General features: G+C 37.6%; 2 protein-coding genes and 1 non-coding gene across 4 annotated transcripts; all 3 read right to left on the reverse strand.

The window, feature by feature from the left end:
• Positions 1-26: 26 nt before the first annotated feature.
• ccdc15 (coiled-coil domain containing 15) lies at positions 27-6,155 on the reverse strand. 2 transcript variants are annotated; one of them, XM_008332650.3, is made up of 10 exons: positions 5,350-6,155; positions 4,907-5,056; positions 4,647-4,772; positions 3,490-3,597; positions 3,277-3,396; positions 2,171-2,284; positions 1,996-2,099; positions 1,543-1,737; positions 926-1,074; positions 27-806 (listed from the first exon to the last, which is right to left on the reverse strand). In XM_008332650.3, exons 1-10 carry the CDS (start codon positions 5,530-5,532, stop codon positions 757-759), a joined length of 1,299 nt encoding a protein of 432 aa, XP_008330872.1. In that variant the 5' UTR covers positions 5,533-6,155; the 3' UTR covers positions 27-756. The 2 variants fall into 2 exon arrangements, with proteins under 2 accessions (XP_008330872.1, XP_008330871.1); XM_008332649.3 differs by having other exon boundaries at positions 3,277-3,399.
• A 150-nt stretch (positions 6,156-6,305) lies between these two features.
• Positions 6,306-13,387, reverse strand: psmg1 (proteasome (prosome, macropain) assembly chaperone 1). Its single transcript, XM_008332651.3, has 7 exons — positions 13,183-13,387; positions 12,442-12,545; positions 11,619-11,764; positions 10,005-10,067; positions 8,356-8,554; positions 6,936-7,066; positions 6,306-6,482 (listed from the first exon to the last, which is right to left on the reverse strand). Exons 1-7 carry the CDS (start codon positions 13,302-13,304, stop codon positions 6,405-6,407), a joined length of 843 nt encoding a protein of 280 aa, XP_008330873.1. The 5' UTR covers positions 13,305-13,387; the 3' UTR covers positions 6,306-6,404.
• Positions 13,388-15,314: 1,927 nt separating this feature from the next.
• trnaa-cgc (transfer RNA alanine (anticodon CGC)) lies at positions 15,315-15,386 on the reverse strand. The gene has a single exon. It is a non-coding gene; the product is annotated as a tRNA-Ala (tRNA).
• Between the last annotated feature and the right edge of the window lie 5,548 nt (positions 15,387-20,934).

The following is a 20,934-nucleotide window of genomic DNA, read 5'->3' on the forward strand; positions in this document are numbered from 1 at the left end:
TCAACACAAAGGGACCATCGCGGTATTGCAGATAAGATTTTTTTTTTTTTAATGTTTTACAATTAGGTTATAATTATGCAAGTGCAAAAAGTAAACATCAGTTAAATAAATATATTTTTATCATTATTATGATAGTGTCACATTTTACAAGAGAAATTCAAAGTAAGAAAATAAATGGTATATTTAAAAAATATATTAACACACACAGCACACACCTACATTAATTCATACACAGTAACAGTATTTGTTACCAAAATGTGTGACCAATTACAACACTATCTTGTAGATACCTTGTATATATCATTGTATTACTATTTAAAATAAATGAAATTAAACTGTTTTGTAGTGTTTTTTCATTATAATTTATCAATTAAACATTTACCTTTAAATTTAGTTTATTTCTCTTTGACACTAAAAACCACAGTAACGTAAACAAGGAATGATGTAGCAGTCTACCTTCGCAGGTATCAAGTCTTTGTTTTCATCAACTAAGTCAAATAGAGACGATCATTTTGTTTAAGCTGGACTAGATGCTTTTGTTTGCACCTCAAATATCATCTTAAAAAGCTGCCTAGAGGCTCAATTTCGCTGTATCCCTGTGTTACAATGACAATAAAGAATACAATCTTCATCACTGTGTGTTGTACTTTTACTAACACTGTGCATATATTTGTATTACCTGACTGACAGACTTAACAAATAGAAAAGAGCTCTCTTCCTCAATGGCATTTTCGACTCCAGCCTAGTACGTTTCCCTTACTGAAAACCCAAGCCCATCATCGCAGAGTGTAACGCCTGGGCATAAGCTGTGAATGAAAGAATAAAAGCAACTGTGAAGCCTGTTGTTTATTGTTTCACTGAAGCACATTCTTAGTGAGTACACTGCAGAAAGTAAAGCAGCTGACAGTGTGTTTACAGTAGGTACCTTTGGGATTGTTGTAGAAGACACAGTTGTTAGCACAAGTGTCAGGATGGGAGTCCCAGAAAGAGGAGGCACAGCAACAGAGAGGAGGAAGCTCTACTTTCTCCTGAGACAGTCTCTCTTTCGCCTGTGCTCTCAGAGCATCAACGTACCTGCAGAGTTTCATTCACATCTTTTACATTCAACCTTATGAAGCCATTACATATTTTTAAGACTGTGCTTCTCTCTTTCTGTTGCAGCAATAACACAGATCTAAGTTCTGGTCTGGTTAGTCATCACACTGAGTTTTTAAAAACCTAAGCGGTCACATGACACATTGCCATAATATAATTGTTTGACTAATTAAAAAGACCGCCACCAATCACTTGGTTGGGAAACATAAATTTATTTTTGACCAAAAAATGTAATGTTGCTGTGTAATATACTATGCCCTAAATGAGCCCTTGTTCTTTAGAATTGCTTTAAATATTTAAAGGCATGTAATGTTAATTTAAACACTGACCTAAAATTTTCAAACCTATCATGTCCTTCAGAAGTCACTGGTTGGGGAACTAAACCCCGAACAAACTAATCAAGAGCTCCATTTAACAAGCACTCCCATAAAGTCCTCTATTATTTACCTGGAAGTTTCTTTTTGTTTCTCTTCCTTCTTTGTCCTCTGCAGCTCAGCAGCTCTCTCTTCCTCCTCCAGCTTCAGTCGTTCTAGAATCAGTAGCTCCCGTTCCTCCAGCATGTGCCTGGCTGCTGCGAGCTGTCGAGCACCTTCTAACTTTTTTTCTTCCTCCAAACGAATCTGTTCTTTCTCTGCCTTGATCCTATTAGAGGCACACATGTCTGAGCAATTACCTTCTTACTGAATAATCACATAATTATCATGATTCTTATGTCTGAGTTTTAGTCAGGTTTGAACAGAAAGTATTGTAGCTAAATCAAAGCTGATACAGAAACACAGATGTAGAATATTGGGCCATAGCTGACAAAATAATAGGATGGTGATGACTTTTGACCACCACAGCACATGTATACTAAATATAAATAATCTACATAGGTGGAAGTGGTACGTCCACCATCACCTCTCTGTCCTTTTCAGGTGTCTCCTGTGCTGCATGTTCTCTTTCACTTGCTCTCTCTCGTGGTCCATGAACTGACGACGTTTCATCCAGAAGCGAGATTGCCACTGCACAGATAAGCAGATTAAATGTAAAAAGTATTCACAAGGCAATGTTAATGCAAATATTAAATACATACCTGTCTTTTCAGCTCCTCCTGGTCATTCATTGGCCAAAGAATTTTTGTGGGTTTGAGGCTGGATTCAGAATCAGGCTGTAATTTGTCAGAATCCCACGTTACGTGTCTTCTGTCCTGAAACGAACAATTATTACAGAGTTTACTATGTTTATTGTTTATGCAAAAAATGTCAGATGCTATTATACGGCCCCTAGTTTTGCACTTAAGACAGTTATAATGATAAAGCTTATTAATGTTTGTTTTTGTCTACAGTGCACAAAGTTCTTATTAAAGTTTTTACTATTGTTTTTATCAAAATTAAATACTAACAGTAATAGTCTGCTATAGTGATTTAAAAAAAATATAATACAATACCTGAGGGTCAAGTTAAATAGTAGTAACACCAGGAAGCACCAACATTTTTAAATTGCAATACAGAGAAGATAATTATAGTAAAATTTAGACTGCAGTTTTTTGTTCTGTGTTTTTTGTGCTTGGATATGTAACAGTAATGGAAGCAACAGAGGTATCTTCGTCATTTGTACCCTTTCTTTTAGAACTAACTCTATTTCAGTTCTATAGGGAAATAAAACTACTTCTGATTTGGTTTGTACCACAGATTTCACTCAGTTATTTCCCATCATGCTTTAACCTCCATTTTCTTCTAATGGGAATCTGATGTGGTTCAAAATAATGTTTTACTAAATTAAAAACCTGGTTAATGTTGACAACATAAAGCAACACAACTGTTAAAACTATTTGCCTACAAAGGAAACAACCAGAGGGAATTTCAGACTTTTTAAAATCCTGTTAGCAAAAAGTGCAAAGCATCTGAGAAAAGGCCAATAACTGCTGAGGGAAAAGCTGTTACACCTATTATGACGAATTTTACATATAAATACTTATAATTTCACATTCTACTGGCAGACATATAATGTAAAACTATTTTACTTTTATTATTATGCCGTAATGACCAAGCTTGGGATCAATAAAGTATATCTATCTATTCAAGAACTTTTAATAGAGGTATATGTAGCACTGTTTGTCATATATCCTACAGCAAAACAAATCAAAATTATTTTTTTCAAAATTACTTAAATTTTATTGAACACTGAAAATCAACTAACCCTCTGCTGAACAAGGGGACATTTATGTTGACGACTGAAGTCAAGACAACCTCCTTCCTCCATTGTGTAAGTGTCATCCTCCACTTCTTGCTCTGTCCAGACCACATGGTGTGCACTTTTCTGCTGGACACAGAGGAAGTTATTGTCATATTGTGCAACATTCCAACACCTAAAGGAAATTATTATAAAGAGGAAGAACTGTGAGACACTCACATGTCTGTTTGGAGACATGTTCCAATTCCCCCCAGGAAGGTCTGATGCTGTTTCTCTGTGGCGACAGGCAGCCAGTTTATGTCTGATGAGCCTCGTGCCTTCACCTGCCTGGAAAATCATGGAAACAAATAACACTGCAGATTATTCATAGTCACATTATTTTATTACTCACACAGGAAGAAAATGCAGTGATTCCGACTGCCTTAGACAATGAATGCTGTAAAGGCAATGCTTAAACAAGACAATGGGAGACTGCAGCACGTTTTCCAATATTTAATTGATACAATATTAAACTTTTTAGGAGTTTAGGATAAAGTTATATCAGTGATGTCTAAATTACTAACTTATAATTTTGTAAATATGCATATCTGCTCTATTCTGTTGGACAACTTGTAGTTGTATAAGGCCAAAATATCTGTAGTATGTAATACAACTAATTAAATTTTAGTTAACCCATATAGTTATCAAAAGTTAATGAGGATCATTTAACAGTGAGTGTTCACATTTGTTATTCCAGTGCTACATGAGGCTCAGCTCACGACTTTGTCAATTTTGGTTTTCACATTAAACTGTCAGAAACAGTCTCACAGTGACTTGTGATGGTGTGAACAAAGTGACTGGAGGAAGTACAGTAGGTTGAAATATGTTTTTAACTGTGGCAAAGGGCAAACTAAGAGAGGGGTTATATCTCTCATCATTTATTAAAACAGGCTATGTTGCAATATGAATGTGATAATTTATGAATTGTTTATATTAAAAAGTGTCATTGTTAAGATTTATAAACATCTTGTTTTAGTAAGTTAATATATTAAAGATTTTTTTTTCTTTCTGGAAAAAGAGGCTATCATGATTCAGTGAGTCATAGTGTCTCATTTTATAACCTGTTGGTACTGTTTCAGGACCCTGGTGTACTGTGTGATTGATTGTCACTAGGATGAACACTAAGTCCTTACAGCCACAATTCAGACGCACATTTGTGTAACCCATGTACAAATTGCTGAGACAGCAGCCAGGAGCTGTCCTGGACACATCCAAACGTAGGCCTAAGGAAACCTCAAGTTTTTAGCCAGAAGAAAAACATTTTGACCCTTGTACCTACATGTGCGGTGTGACCTACTATAATAATGTGAAATCTTAATTTAACCAACCCCTCTCACCTCTTCATAACTCTGCTGCAATAACTTGTGTTTTGCAGTAACTCCTTGTGACATCACCGCGTCCCCAAGAGGCACATGCTGGGACTTGACGTCCAAATGTTCTGAGATTCTTCTGCCAGGTTTCACCTGAATATAACCAATTTTAACAAGAAGGTTTCACTTACAGCATCGACTCATAACAATGACACAACACAGAAAGTCCATTACCCTGATTAGTAAATATGCACTACTTGACATGAATACAATCATTTTTTCATTACCACCAGTCCACTCTGAAGTTGCTGTCTTTTCTTGAGGAGCTGGGTCTGCAGTGCCACACGGTGGCGCACATCATTCTGAAAACGACGAAGGCTCTCTTCATTCTGTCTTCTCCTCTCTGTCTGGAGCTTCTCAGTTATCGAAGCCAGAGTCTAAAACAAGACATAGAAGAACAGTTTAGGTTTTTGTGTAACTATACAAGCAGAATATCGAAACTTAAGTCAAATAAAACTGCAAAGAACACAATATGCATACATAACATACACAGTGTACGTTAAGAATATGGAACTATGGTTAATGATTAAATGTGTTAAGAAATAAAATTGGCGAAGACACACGAACCTTTAATAAAATGGGGTGTGTTTTGTATACGAGGAGGAAAACGCCTTTAAGGTGTATACTGATTACACATTGCGAAGATATACAGGTTAATAACTAGACTTACAGAGGGGTGTTGTTCGAAATCATGGCCGTCCTCCACCCAGGCTCCAACTGCTGCCACAGCCTGGTTCCTTTCTGCCAGCACTCTGTTAGATCGATTGGTTCTGGAGGCTCGTTGCTGTTGTTCACTGCTAACTGAGCCTTTGTTTTGGCCGTGGGTCTGAGCTTTAACTCGGCTAGCATTCATAGCAACTAGCTTTCATAACCAGATTGACGCGCTTACAAGGTGTTTCAGACGTAGACATCAAATACCGCATGGGTTAGGAACATTTCTTACGCATACTGTTTGTTCGCCTTTATAAATTAACCAAAGAGAAAGCATTGTTGTCCATTTAAGCCCAGGCCTTCGGTTGTTCGACAACTCTGTTTGAGTTTCGCTCTCTTTGTTCTTCGTGGTGTAGCCTCACGTCAGCTGTTACGCACTACTGCCCCCACGAAGAAAGGAGCACAAACAACAATACACATGATTTGTTTGTCGTTTGTAATCAGTTGGTGGCGAGCAAAACTTAAAATTATCTTGTTGGAAATGTATTAAGCCATCAATAAAACATTGACCTTATGCTCAAGTAAATAATTCAAATGTAAATGATAAAATTAAGAAGGAAAAAATAAAGTGAAAAAACAAAAACAAGCTGACAGAAGAAAAAGCCCATGCCTTCCATCATCTGTTGGATTTTTACAGATGACTGATCTGAAATGCATAAAACCTTACTAAATGCATAAAACATAAACATCTATGTGATATTCTGAGTAATACAATATAAAATATATCTTTCCAGAGTTCTTCAAACCCTCTTTCCTATTTTCTTCAGTTTCTACATTAAAAACACCTGGGTAATCTGAAGTCTACAGTGGTATATATAGTAATTTCAGGGCAAACCTCCTGCAGGCATTGTATCAGTTAATTAATATGTATCTTTTAATTATCAATTAAAGCATCAAACATGAGCTGGTCATCTATTTTTTTTAGATTTAAGTAGTTTATTTTTAAAAAATGACAGTATTTAATCAAGTGAACTGTAACTTAATTGCACCACACAGTGTGCAATCTGGCCATATTCAGATATATAGGTTACTCTTAATGTCAGTGGTTTGGACAGATTTTCGCAGGACATCTGTGCTGGGAGAGGAGTCTAGCTGTAGGGAGGAGAAAATGCAGAGAATACATTATTTTATAAACAAGGAATTACAATGAAAGGTAAATACATTAAATAACACAAAAAGACATCATTACATTTGTATAAAATAATGCATACAATGTCTAATGCTATGTTTTTAATGAATTTGTAATCATCATTATTACATGTTTGTCAGTTGTCTTAGGAATGATTTTCTGCATCTGACTTTTTATTTAATTTTATTTAATTTACACTTAAAACAGCAAATATGTTAGAATTGTAAGAACTCTTTTGAAGAAACAATTTCTCTAGTTTTTAGATAAAGCAAATAAAACTATTGGTCTGGTTATTAAAAATGTAATATGTTTAATATAATACTGTTCTTCATTGTAACCAGTCTGACCTTTCTAAAATTTGTTTAAATATATAAAAGGGGATAAAAAGAAGAAGAAAAAAAAGTCTAATGTCTAACCTGTATGGATTTTCCAAGTTTGGCAAGTGCAGGCTTGAAGGTCTCCATAGAGACAGAGTCGGGGCCGTTGACATCACTGTAACACTGGTAAACAACAGCAGCGATCCTGTAAACCTGGCAGTGATTCAGTACTAATGAAACAGCACAAAGAAGAAAAAACAAGGTTAATCTACAAAAGTACAAAAAAGGACATATATTATAAAAATATTCCCAATCCGTGAAGCTAGGACAGTTTACAGTGAGATCAATAAAGCGTCAATGATCAGTGACCAGGGGTCTGTTTTCAGGGGTCACATGGATTTGTTTGAAACGGCCAATGTCTTTAAGTGCATCAGGGCTAAAGTTGACCAAATCTGAATGCAGGATTACGTTCCCAGAGAGTGGAGGGAAGCCTAATGCAGCCACATTTCATTTAGTTGGCAGACGTTTTTGTTCGAAGGTTGTTCCAGTTCTCTCACATACACACACACACACACACACCAGGACTAAGCACAAAATTTGGAATTGATTTCTTGTTCAAGGACACTTCCAAGGAGAAAACGTAGAGAACGAACCCTGACAAAAGTTAGATTTATAGTCACAACAAAGAGACTAATACTCTTGTGTAGTGCAGCACTTAGCTTTATTACTTCACAGAGAGAAGTGATCACTGTGAGAAGCTCTGCAGTCTAATGTCTTTCCAGGAAGGGTGCAAACGAATGGACATTTTTTAAAAAAGATTCACCATCAGAAACCTCAAGTAGCATCAGATGATACAACATTGATCAAACACAACTCTGCCTAAAATCAACAAGGTTAAGTCACTGAATGTCACCTTTGTCTTTATTGTTTAATTAGCTAGTTTAAAGGCTACAATCTCTCAGTCCTGCAGGACATGGAAACAACAATTTTTGGCTGTTGACTTATTCTTGCAAAGTCAAAATTTTGCAATATTAGATAATATAAGCAAAACGATGAATTAATATGAGTATTTAAATAAAATAACTTTAATTTCACATAAAATAAAATCAACCCAAGCATAATGTAGTTGAACAGTAATATTTGTATTGCTGCAGTGGTGGCTTAGTGGTTAAGGAAGCAGACTTGGGTCCTGGTTCTAGTCCACCAGCTGTGAAGTTACCACTGAGGTGCTCTGAGCACGGCACCGTCCCCACACACTGCTCCCCGGGTTCTTATAAGCTGCTCACACTTTGGTGATGGGTTAAAAACAGAGGTCACATTTTGTTGTGTGTGCTGTGGTGTGCTGTGTCACAATGACAAATAATTCACTTTCTTCTTTCTTTCTTCCATTCACAAGAGAATATGCGTCACTTTTAATGCTGGACAGTTTTGTAAAACTAAAATGTACTGCTACCATCTGTAGCACATATGCTAAGTTAAGACACCTGCAACAGTGAAACTAAGTGTGTAGTGACAGTACCTGAAGCTGAGAGCCCAGTGATTATGTTGGGTTGCTCCAGTGATGGGCAGGCAGTGCGGCCACTGAATACACCAGTGTGGAGAGAACGCAGGAATGGGGCAGAGCTAGTGCACAGATGGTCTGCTGTCATGTAATCAGTCACAGAGCAATCAGACAGCACTGTCACATTTAACCCTCTGTGCTGAAGACAAGCAAAGACCTGCAAAAGAAACAACAATCCAACATATGACTTCGAAGGGACAAACAGACAACAGACATTTTATTACAGTGAGATGAAGTTCAAACACTGGATACATTATTAGATACATCTAACGAGGACTTGGTTAGACTCCCCCACATACCTCCAGAATTGCCTCAATTATTTTCGCAATCCAATGCAGTGCATCCATCTTGATTACAAATATCAGTTGAGTAGTTGAGAAGTTAGCAATTATTTAGCTGCTGCTGGAGCTGCAGCCAATCTCATCATTGCACCAAAACAGACAGTGAGTAACTAAGGAGCTTCCAGCCTCTTTAGAAGCTACCACCCATGCTTTGCCTTGCACAACATAAAAACAGTCGATTCTGTGGCTTTTCTGCAGCTTCTAAAGAAGATTTATGAGATGCTCACATCGTGTGACACTTGACTATTTTTTTAAACGCTTCCAGCACCCTGTCACCCTATAACGAGAGTCAATTTACACCTTCAGAAATGCAAAATAAAAACGTGCAAATCAATTACCTGATCTTATCGCACTTTCTACCTCCTCTCCATCTCACAGAGACGTGAAAAGCACAACACCACAAATCACCCTTGTTCCTCCTTCAGTGTAACATATTGTGATGCCGACATGTTTGTTTTTCTTACTGCAAAACTTTGTCACACTGTTTATGCCACAGTGAAAACAGCCGTGTGGCTAATATTAGCTGCACTTTAATCCCCCGCAAGCTGTTGCTTGGTCACTGCTCGTTTTCTGAGTCAGGAACAAAGCTAATGTCAGTAAATACACAGAGATATAAAATAGAGATCGCCGACAACGTGACAGCACCAGATCCAAAACATTATAATAAGCTATTTATCCTCCTTCTGTGATGGGCCTCTTTATCTGCTGCCCTCAGCACCATATGGCTGCAGTGCAGGAATAGAGAAAGATAAGTCAGAGAATACATGACGTTCCTAAAAACCCATATGTGTCGTAAAGTGAGAAAACGCACATTAAACTGTCAACACTGAGAGGACTTAAATCATGAAGTTTTGGATTAAGCACTGTGGAGACACATGTGCCCATCCAAATACTAAACCACCAACTGACAGACAAAAATACAGTGTATTACAGATTTTCAATACAGCCATCATGAAAGATTATCAATAAAAAACAAAAAAAATGTTGCCTTCACTTCAGCTACGGCTCAATACATAAATTAACCACCAAGCATAATATGTATATTTTCTAAATGCTAAACAGCTGCAGTGATGACAGATTGTTGGGGAAGTTGTTTCTCTGTGTGAAAGCAACAAAACACCAAAGCACATCACTAATGATATCATTCTCCATATGGTATAATCATGTCCTTGTGGTTTTACTGCTGCGCTTAAAAAGTGCTGAGGATGGGGAAACCTTCAGGTATTATATTTTCACTGCAACATTCCAAAAGGAAGCAGAGCTTACCTTTTCAGTCCACTGAAAAAGCTGGTCATCTGCGATGTAGCAAAACACTTGGCATATCAAAACCTTAGAGGGAAAGTAATGGAAGAGATGTTTTATGATAGTAAAATGATCAGAAATCGAACAGAAACTCCAAGTCAAACTAAGTGGTCCTGCGGTTTAGATTTGGTTTTTTTTGTTCTCTAGCTAATATTTAGTTACAGTTTTTACAGCCTTGGCTCCCTGTTCCACAAAACAGTTGTGAAGTCAAACATGAAAAAAGATTTTAAAAACTTCTTAAACAGAACTACTGGCCAAATAACATTAAAAATATCACAGCTCGGACTCGGACTCTAACCCTAAATGGAGACACAATATTATAATCTAGGCACTAAAAGATGTAGGCGTTTGAGAGTGTATGTATAGATATGTGTGTGTGTGTGTGTGTGACATCAAGTTTAGACCAGGGCTTTTAATTTGCAATTATAGCACCTCCTGCAGGGAACAGAGGGAGAGCTGCACGCTCTTTGTTCATTAACACTTAACTAAACCCTCTGAATATTCAACCTTTAAAGACAGATGCCCATTTGTATTTGCAATCTCTTATTTGTAAGCAATTTAAATTCAAAGATTTAAATACCCTTTTTCTTCACAATATTGTGTTTCAGGGGTGAACACAAACACTTGGACTTTGCTGGATCTCCAAAATGTCTAACCATCTTACTATTATACTATTTATATATTTAGTTTTTATTTTAATCAATTAATAAAAATTCTACTGGTATCGTTATGGTAAATCACAGATTTGATCATAATTAGCATTATTCTCCACACACACAGATGCTCTGTCCAGTTGGCTATAATTGCTGACTCCAGGTCATTCCCACTCTTCTCTTTTAGTGTACATTTTCAACTCTCCAATAAGAGGTCCAATAAGAGCAAACAAATACTCACAAAAATGTGAGTAAATTCCCCAGATATCTTCAGATTAATTTGTGATTTCTTTTCTCACAGTATCGGTTGTGCACAGCTGCTTTACAAGGTGAGTGAGGCTTCGCCTCGTGCTCATTAAATCTCTGCAACCACGTGAAGGCAGCAGGCGTAAAAGTGTGTGATAAATCTGAAGCTTTCTCAGCAGCACGCTGCCATCACACACGGCTGCCGACTATGTTTATCTTGATTAAAACACACACACCTGTGAACATGTGAAAACGACCTGGTTATAAATCTGAACAGTGGGCTGCCGCGGCTCATTAATCCCTCGTGTCATGGCCTACTTTCAAACTTTTATAACATAAGCGGGGCTTCATGTTTTATTCTTGTTAAGACTTTATGATGTAAATGACAGTGCAGTTAGATGTGATGAAAAACATAAATCTAGACGGAGATCTGAAATTATAGAAGTGTGACGGAGGCTGTCATTCAAATTGCTTTTATATTTTTTTTAGCTGTAGTTCTGCAGCCATGATATTATTCCCTCAGCTTTGGTTTGTTGCCAAATTATTAACCCATTAAGGTTAAGTTCCTCTTAATACAAGTCTATGACCAGGGAAAAAACTGAATACTCAACAGAATTATTATTAAAATCACAAACACTGAACTGACGTTCTTAGCTTCTTAGTACAGTGAGGCACTCACAGAAGGATCGTCTTTGTTTCTGTGAAAAACACACGCTGACTCTTTGCTGCTCTGACCAGTTGAAGCCTTTGTCCTCTCGTTCCACACTGACACATGACCCACGGTTTCCCAGGATGAAGAGGTGAGAACGTACACTGACAGAAAGCCTGAAGAGAAAGATCACATTATATTTCCACAACAGATGGCAAACTCCTTGTTTAATTTGTGTGAATCGCAGATAAACAAACTCCTTGTTTAATTTGTGTGAATCATCTGTTGTCTCTGATATTATTCAACATTTTGCAGATGATTAACACTTGTTTTTTTGCTAATGATAACAGATAACTATTTAAATAATTAGCCAACCAGCAGATAATTGGTAGTCAATAAACTAGACTGAAGGCTTAACGCTGTTTTTACTCAGCTTAACATCACGTTTAGAGTGAAATACATCTACTTTGACCACTAAAGAACAAACTGGTACATTAGAAATACAACCAAAGGACTTTTTTTAAAGCTTGCAGTTTTGCAATCATCTGGCATTTATCAGGTGTGTGGTCCACTGAATGATAACTTAAAACCTTGCCACAAAATCATCTGCCTTTATGATACACTAATTTCTATGGACTCTTATATAAATTTACTCCAAAGTAATAATTATATCGTCAAGGCATTTTGTTCCAACTTCCAATTAAAGTTCCAGTCACACTCTGTAGAAGATGAATGAATAAATAATTAATTTAGGTATTGCTGGATCTGTAATATTACTGTGTACTGTGTATTACTGTAGTGTGCTGGTTAGGAGCATGCATCACAGGTGAGGTGATTTAAAAGAGTTACTTACTGGCAGCATTGTGTCCCACAGCAAGAATGAAATCGGAACACTGCAACTTGTTTCCAGACTGCAGTGATTCAGACACTTCCGAGTTCCAGTGCAAATGAACTTCCCTGATGAAAAGCAACTCGTATTAGGATAAATCACTGTGTATGTGAAAATGTCAAGAACAATTAGCTTAGCATGTTTTTTTTAATAGAGGGTAAAATAAACATTTTAAAGCCAACAAATAAATGTACGTACTTAATATATTAGCTAAATTAAGTGATTTAGGTCCTGTACTTAACATACCACACTAACTGGATTTATGTTGACCCAAACTTACTATTAACCAATCACACAGCAAGAAGGATTCGTCTACCAACACAGATGTTGTCTTAAGGATGGGCAAGAGCCAGCTCTTCTCAGGAGGCTCAGCTACTTTAATGTCAGCACTAAAACGGTCCAGAGGTTCTGCTACTCTGTAGTGCCACCATTGTAGTACCAGTGCCGCAGTACAAGTTTAACAAAAACCTGGTGTTTGCATAGTGAAACTTAAATTGGCTATGTGGTATTTGACAGTGCCAAATCTGGCCGCGTATCAAATAAGCTGTGATACAGAATCAGCTGCCAAAGCATCAAATGGACCACTGTGTACGTTTGTTTCCGAAACCTTTGCAGTGTTCTTGGATGTACTTCTGGAATTCTGTACTACATTTAATCTGATCGAACACTTGTCATCATGCTAGCAGACTAGCTAATGCTAATTACCTCTTTTCCTCCAACTCTCTGCGAATTTGTTCATCTTCCTCGTCTTCCACTAACTCCTCGCCGTCCTCATCTTCCACTGCCCGAGAAAACACTGACAAAACTTCACCAAAAAATGTGGCCATGACACATACGTTTTTAAAATGAAAAGCGAAAGTTAGGCTAACGCTTCAGACCGTCACTAATGACGTATACTTCAACTTCCGCATACGATGATACCTTCAGAATAAAAGTCTTGAGGTAACGAAAGAAGGTAAGAAAGAAAGAAAGAAAGAAAGAAAGAAAGGAAGGAAGGAAGGAAGGAAGGAAGGAAGGAAGGAAGGAAGAAGCAAATAAAGAAATACAAATATCACACAATTAAAAAAAAGACAATGACAATGTGACAGATTTACCATAAAATACATATCAATAAAAAAATGATCCGACATTGCAGGTAAGAATCCTGCGTAAATACAGAGTTAAATTATTAGTTTCTCTTCATTCTCCCTTTGGGAAGCATACATCTAAATTTGATTGCATGTATACAGCATTTGCTGCATATTTCCACCTGAGCTGTTCCTAAATCAATTAATGATTAAAGGCTCTGGCTCAGCAGATGATTCAGCATGCACTGGTAGGCAATACATTAGAACTTAGATATGTGTGACCAGGAATTCAGGACAGCTTACTATGTTATTTTTGGCCCTGTGTCAATCACAGTTGAAGCTGATATACCAGACAACTACACAAACCTCCTACTGGTCATACATAATTAACATGAGTGAAACCAAGATGGAAAACACAGGTTCTGGAGCTGGAGTGTCTCCAGTTAGCCGGAAACAAAAGTCAACTCATGTTAGGGCAAATTGGCTTCAAGTTAACTGCAGAACATCCATCCTTTCCCTTGTGTTTCATAATTCATTTTCCTGTAAGCTGTGCCCTACGAGATGAGGGACAAACGAAATGTGATGACATCAGCACGGCCATAAACATACTTCATTGTCACCAGGAAATGCCTGGTGTTGGAGAGACAAATTGGATTGCAGGGCAAAGCCTGGAGTGGAATAGAAAGTAAGCTCTATTACCCGTGCAGTGCAGTAATGTAGCAGGAGGCCATAAAGTAACAACAGAAAGGTTTCCTGTCACAAAATGGAGAAACATACTAGGAGGAAGCTTCAGGCTCCTGTTAATATAATTGATAGTAGAGAGAGGGAGAGAAAGAGGGCAGGGCAAAGCCTCTGGGCTCAAGACAAACAGAGAGGAACGACAGCAGCAGGACAAACTTGGAATGCCATCACAGCAGTGACCATTAAAACGGAACATGACAAGACGATCTTGTGGGTTTGTTTTTGTTTTTGTTTTTTTCCAGCGTTTCACCTCTTTCGTCTCTACAGTAACAAGGTCGAAAATACAGTGAAAATAATTTGCTCCATCTGTCTGTCTGCCCTACACTTTAGTCATAAGCAGCAGCTCACTCCCAGGCTGCCATGCTGCTTGGCACAGACATGCAATGACAATTTAATGGGCAGCATTACAAAGACAAAAAGGCATATCTTGTACTATCATATGATTTACTGCACACTCACACACTCACATTCTATCAAATTAGGGAATTCAAGGGCAGAGAAAAGCAATTTGTGGATCAAGCTTTTAAACCAGAGAGCAGCCAGAGCTTTTCCTTTGAATTAAAGAATGTTTGACTTAACAAAGCTTAATGTAAATGAAGGAATAGGAAAAATAAAATTAACATATTTCCCAAACATTGATTACTTAGTACATGTACATGAATTGAACAGTGTGTAGAGCGAGCACATAAAATTCCATATCAGCATAATTAAAGTGTTGAAAGATCCATAGCAGACTTACTATGACAGTATTTTAAAATTTCAAAAAAGCCAAATAATAGCTGGTAACAGGTAATAAGTGGGGCAGGAGACATATTAAAATGTCAGTTAGTCAAATATAAATGTACCCAAAATAGCTCACTAGGAGAAAGTCAAAAAGGAATGTAGAAGAATAAATTAATCACCACAAGCTAGCCACAAATTAGTTAATCATTAAAAACAATAAGAACTTGATTGACATCACATTGCTTTGGTGATCAAACCCATCTGTAAGGCAGGTGTGAACACTTTTACACTATGGAGACAAAAAAGTGGAGATGCTGGGGATTGAACCCAGGACCTCATACATGCGAAGCACACGCTCTACCACTGAGCTACATCCCCATGAAAACAACTATAAATTGATACTGTTTATTTTAGAATTTGTTTTACGTGATTAAAAATTATAGAGAGTGCTGAACATTGGGGGAAAAAAGCCTAGGGTTAGCTTAGAAGGTAAAAGTCAGTCAAAGTTCAGCTAAAAGTAAACTAAAACAATATTAACTATGAAAACTTTAATAGTGCCCCGGAGATCCAGGATATTTTACAGCTGCGACCCTGATGCAAACACAAATACTGCAATATTTTTGGAGTCTCAATGTTTTCACAAATGTGCACGGTGTTAAGACCAAGCCTTACAAACATCTGATTTCTCCTTCGTGGTTGCATGAGCCTTTTTCATGCACACCTACATGCATGAACCCATTTAATCAGACCACCTCCAAACAGTTACATTTAGCCGGGGGGAGATGTGCCCTCCACCTCAGATGCATGACAGTGGATTGTGGGAGGAAAGTGGAGTGCCTGGATGAATCCCACGCAGACACAGAGTGAACATGCAAACCCCACATGGAGGAGGATCAGTTGCTTAGGAACAGCATTGTTCCTCAACTATCACTGTGTGATCACTTCAGAGTAAGGTGTGGGTTTTATTCATACCAGCTTGTGTGTATAATGGAAAAGGGCTCTGACAATGCTCGTAGGTGCCTTGAGGTGGGAGGCAAGGTTTAAAATGCTGATGATGTGTCATCCACCAGCGGAGAAAGCCATAAATATAATGTCAGGGAGGACAATGTGAAGATTTGGATGCTTATAGAAATGTGAGGTTATATGGTGTAGCAGTCAAACCCACTTAATGCATGTTTTCCTGGTGACAACAATGGAAATTCACTTTTGAAAATGAATTCATTACTTTTTAACTATGTTCATTTTTTACTGTGGTATGCTAATGTAAAAAAAATCTTGGTAGATGAAAGCAGAAGACTGGATGTGTGTGCACAAGAATCTGATGATGAAAAGAAAGAAAAACCAATACCAGAAAAAACTAGAGCGAGAGAAAGCAGGTCAGGCTGAATTCCAGTCAGTGAACATCTGCTTATTATTCAACTTTTTTTCTATGAGCTTAAAAACAACAAATTGAATTAATTTCCCCCCGGCTGGCATCGAGTGGGGACTTGGGTTTTAAACCTGTCAATCAATCGGGGCAATTATTACCTCAAAAGTGTAGGTTCCAAAATGATGAAGAAGGACCCGTGCGTGTTCTTAGTATTTCGATCATGACCCAGTTTTTAAAGCACGCAGTTTTCTTTCAAAAATAGTCCAGTTATTCATGACATTATATTAATGCAGTGGGTAATGTGGTCTAAATAAGAACTCCATTATAGCACCTCAGCCACCATTTGAACAGACTTCTTCTAATGGCAGGAGATTTTACATTAGTTGACATCCCAAATTAAAAAAAACATGAAAGGAAAGCTGATGTTGCTGCATCAGTAAAAAAAACAAAAAACAACAGATATTTAAGCTTATTTTACCATATTTCTGTAACCTGCAAAATGTATCCTTGAGGCCCGTTTCTGGCTCTTAACCCACTGTTTGAAAAGCACTACACTTGAACTAGTTTCAAATCAGAGCTAGAAAACACTTAGAGATATAAACGTCATTTTTTAATCCTATTAAAAAATGTTCTGTTACAAAACTGTAATGAACACTGCGATGATTGTAGAAAGTTATCCTGTTCAAACTTGCCTCGAAGAGGAATGTATGGAAAAGTACGTGCAAGGCCTTTGTGTATCATCATAACCTTCACGTTCTCTCCACTGTCATTATCTGTGCTCCCACCACAGTCCACTAAAGCCAGAGTAATTACTGTAATGTGAAAAAAAAACTCTAAATGGAAAACATCTTTCATTTTCAAGATGACCTTCCTTTAAAGGTAACTCCAACCAGGAAGCTGTAATGTGTCTGTGTGAGACTTCATTTAGAATGCAAAAATGTCCTCATAATAAATGCACACTTTCTGTCACACGCTGATGCCTGGGGACAGAGAAATCATTAAGCAAAAAGAAAAGTCAATTTGTGGGAGATATTTCCTCCCTCTTTGTGTGGACAACAGCCTCATTCTTCCCTCCCTGAAGCCATTTCTGCAGCACACAAGACCAAGTTGGTCATTGTCTGTGTCTGTGTGTGTGTGTGTGTGTGTGTGTGTGCGTGTGTATGCGCCCGTGGCTGTGTATGTGTCCGCGTGCAGGTGCGTTGGTGTGTGCGTGCGTGCACGAGTGCAATGCATGGTAAAACCTGCTTTGGTGTAATTTGTTATAAATTCTGCTGACAGGGACTGGGAATGAGAGTAGTAGTGAGTGTGTGGAAAGAATATCAAGAGGATTTGCTCCTGCCTGGCGACGGCCTGCAGCTTTAAAGATATCAGCTCCTTCATATGAAGATGCAGTCACACACACACACACACACACAGTGTCAAAATGACCTCAAAATCCTGATTTTCATTTTCCTCTTCACTAAGTATATGTGCACACACACACACACCTCAAGACACTGAATGGAACATAATTACAACGCTTAGCGTCATAAACCTGTTCTTGTTACTGTTAATAATTCTGATAAACACAGGCTGGAGACACGTCGGCTCAGTAATGGGCAGAAATGATGAAGAGAGTCATTACACAGTAGAAAAACGAACCTTCAGCCACAGTGTGTTATGTATCTACTAATCATCTAAGCTGGTTCAATTACTTCCTCTTGGAAAATACATAATTATTATTTTTTTACTTTGATTCTACTTTCAGACACAATTATCTCAAGACAATAAACATCCCACTGTTTCTGTGTCATGTGACTCTAAGTTTGGGTTGAAGCTTCCTGATTGGTTCCTCCTTATCCTGATCCTGATCTCCAGCTTTCAGCTACTGTAAACCAGTCACTTTTACCCAGAAATGGAATGTACACAGTGCAGAGGTGTGATAATGTACTCTCAGTACAACAGAGTTTTAATTCTGTTTACAGATGTAGGACGGAGATTAGCAAACACAGTGCAATACAACCTTCCATCTAAAATTAGTCTGTAATTATCATGTTGGGACTTTTAATGAGCCTGTTAATTGTAAAGTTAACCTCTGCAAAATTGCCCAGCTACTCTTTGTAGCACACAAAAAGTCTAGGGTGTTTAAGTGTGAGCGAATATTTAACATAGATCATTTTGTCACAGTTATTTGTTTAAATCCTTTGCACACGTGAGAAAGTGGAAAAAGCAGCCAGGGCAAAAAAAGAAAAGAAATTATCCAAAACAAAAGCCAAATGATAAGAGATAATAAAAACAGAAAAAAAAATGGAAATATGGCATCTACTTGAAAAACACAGAGATGTTTTTAATGTATTACAAAAAAGTGGAAAACATAAAACTAACTGCATACATAGAATTAAAAGTAAATCCATGGGAGGTTTTCATTAAAAAAACACACATTTCCATATATGGACAACTTTCCTCTTGATGTTGCTGACTGCAAATGTTGAAGTACTTTACATATCTGAGTCTAAATTTAAATTTACAAGAAAAAAAACAAGCCAGTGACATTGCTCAATTCTATCTGCGCATGTTGTACTCGCTATCAGCTGATAATGATGTTTATCCAATAAATTAAAGCTGTTGGTGCGTCATCACAAAAATGGAAATGATTTTGAAGAAGCCAGAAAAATATTTCACAGGGTTATGAAAGGCCCTGGTAAATATGTTAATATTAATCTGTAAACTGTTAAATCCTTACTCTATGCTCCATCACATCTGGTCCGCAAAGATACAGGAGAGAGCAAACCTCTCTCCCTCTCTCTGAAGGAAAATGCTATTTATATATATATTAGATATAAAAGTGTTACCTTAGCTTGACGACATTTTAGGACTTATTGCGTTTGCAGATTTAGTCCCCGCCCCAGTGATTCCTCCCACGGCTGCAAACCAAAACTGAGAATTCTCATTAAAACTACATTCATTTGTATGTTGTGAAAATTAATCATAGTGACATGTGCTCAGTGACTGGTATCCTTACCACAGTCTAACACAGGGCGGTTTGGCCTGAAAAAAGGGAATTTGTATGAATTTTAAATTGAATGGTGTAATGGCTCTCCGTTTAACATCCCTCAAACATATGCCACGCTTTAAACTGTGCTTGAATAGTTGTATAAATCTTTCAGTATGCACTCACCTACAGTTAGTTTATCACCCAAGGACCAGCACTTCTTCCAAGGCCATTCATTTTTCATGGAGCCCTGCTGGTGATGGAGCATGTCCACGTAAGACCAGAGAATTACTGTGAGAATCTCAGGCGCTTTCACTGTGAATTTAAAGCAGTGCAGGGACCTTTATCTGATTGAACGCTTTTTGAATATTTGTTGTAATTGCAACTATCATTCATGAAAATGATGAATGATAGTAAAATAATGCAGGGATGGCTGACATCTGCTTTTGTCTCTAAAATAATGCAAGGATGGCTGACATCTGCTTTTGTCTCTACTGTACAAGATAATGTTGTGAGGCCGGTTTATCAGAACAATGAGTCTCTGTTTAAAAAGGTCAGTGCTGGATCTCCCTGTAAGACAATGGTGTGTCACTGTAGAAATGCAGATGTTCCCTCATCCCCGTCTGACAACTCCTGCTGTGATTTACCATCACACATAACTTAACGGATCTCATCAGGTTAATTAAAATTTTAAGCAAAGTTGTAGGACAATGTTGAAAATGTCTATTGCAGTAAAAAATAAAAAAGCAGTTCTTAGATGATTTATGAGCGTTGTAAAGTAGGACATAAAAATATTTAATGCAAAACTAGAGGATGCGAGTGATTGGCTGAGACTGAAGCAGACGAGGCGCTGTAAAAAAAAAATCTTAAAGGGAGCAGCAGAAAAGACGTACCAGGGAACAAGGGAGGTAAAGTATATTTCACAGAAAGGTTTGCGATCTTTAAATGTCCTTTAATAGAACATTATGTCAATTTTTTTTGCCATGTAATTAGAGATTTTTTTTTCGTTATTGCCCCCTAGGGGCCAAAATGGAGCTTTAATCCAGTGCGCTAAAGAACCATGATACTATTGTATGTTTGTAGGAGTGCTCTTTGGTTGTCAGTGTCCTGCACTGTAGCTTGGAATGCTGTAGCAGCAAGCTAAAAACAGCTGGCACCCACAAAACCAACAAACATCAATAAGAAGAAGCCTGGCTCTGTCCACGAGGTGAGATGGGCAACTTGATTCTCTCGCCTGACAGCGGCCATCTATCTGTTTCAAAATAAAAAATGTCTCAGTGGTTCCTTTATTGGACGTGTATTTTAATTTGATTTTCTCCAGACAGTCCAACCAGGATGACATGGATGCGATGAGTTTGTCTCCCTGCTCTGCATTAAAGGGGCAGTGCTTAACATCGAGACCAATGCAAGTTAAAAAGACGGCGGTGGAATACATCTGGACATAACTTACTTTGTATTCTGTACTTTAACAGCGTTTAAATCTGTTGCGATGACATTTATTTGCTACATAAAGGAAGCAATTGGTGAGACAAGATAATAGCTTTCTTCTTCCTGAGCCTTTGACCTTGTAGTTTCAGTAGTTTCAG

This window comes from Cynoglossus semilaevis, chromosome 19, assembly GCF_000523025.1.
Source record: "Cynoglossus semilaevis isolate Cse_v1.0 chromosome 19, Cse_v1.0, whole genome shotgun sequence".
Classification (NCBI taxonomy): Eukaryota; Metazoa; Chordata; class Actinopteri; order Pleuronectiformes; family Cynoglossidae; genus Cynoglossus; species Cynoglossus semilaevis.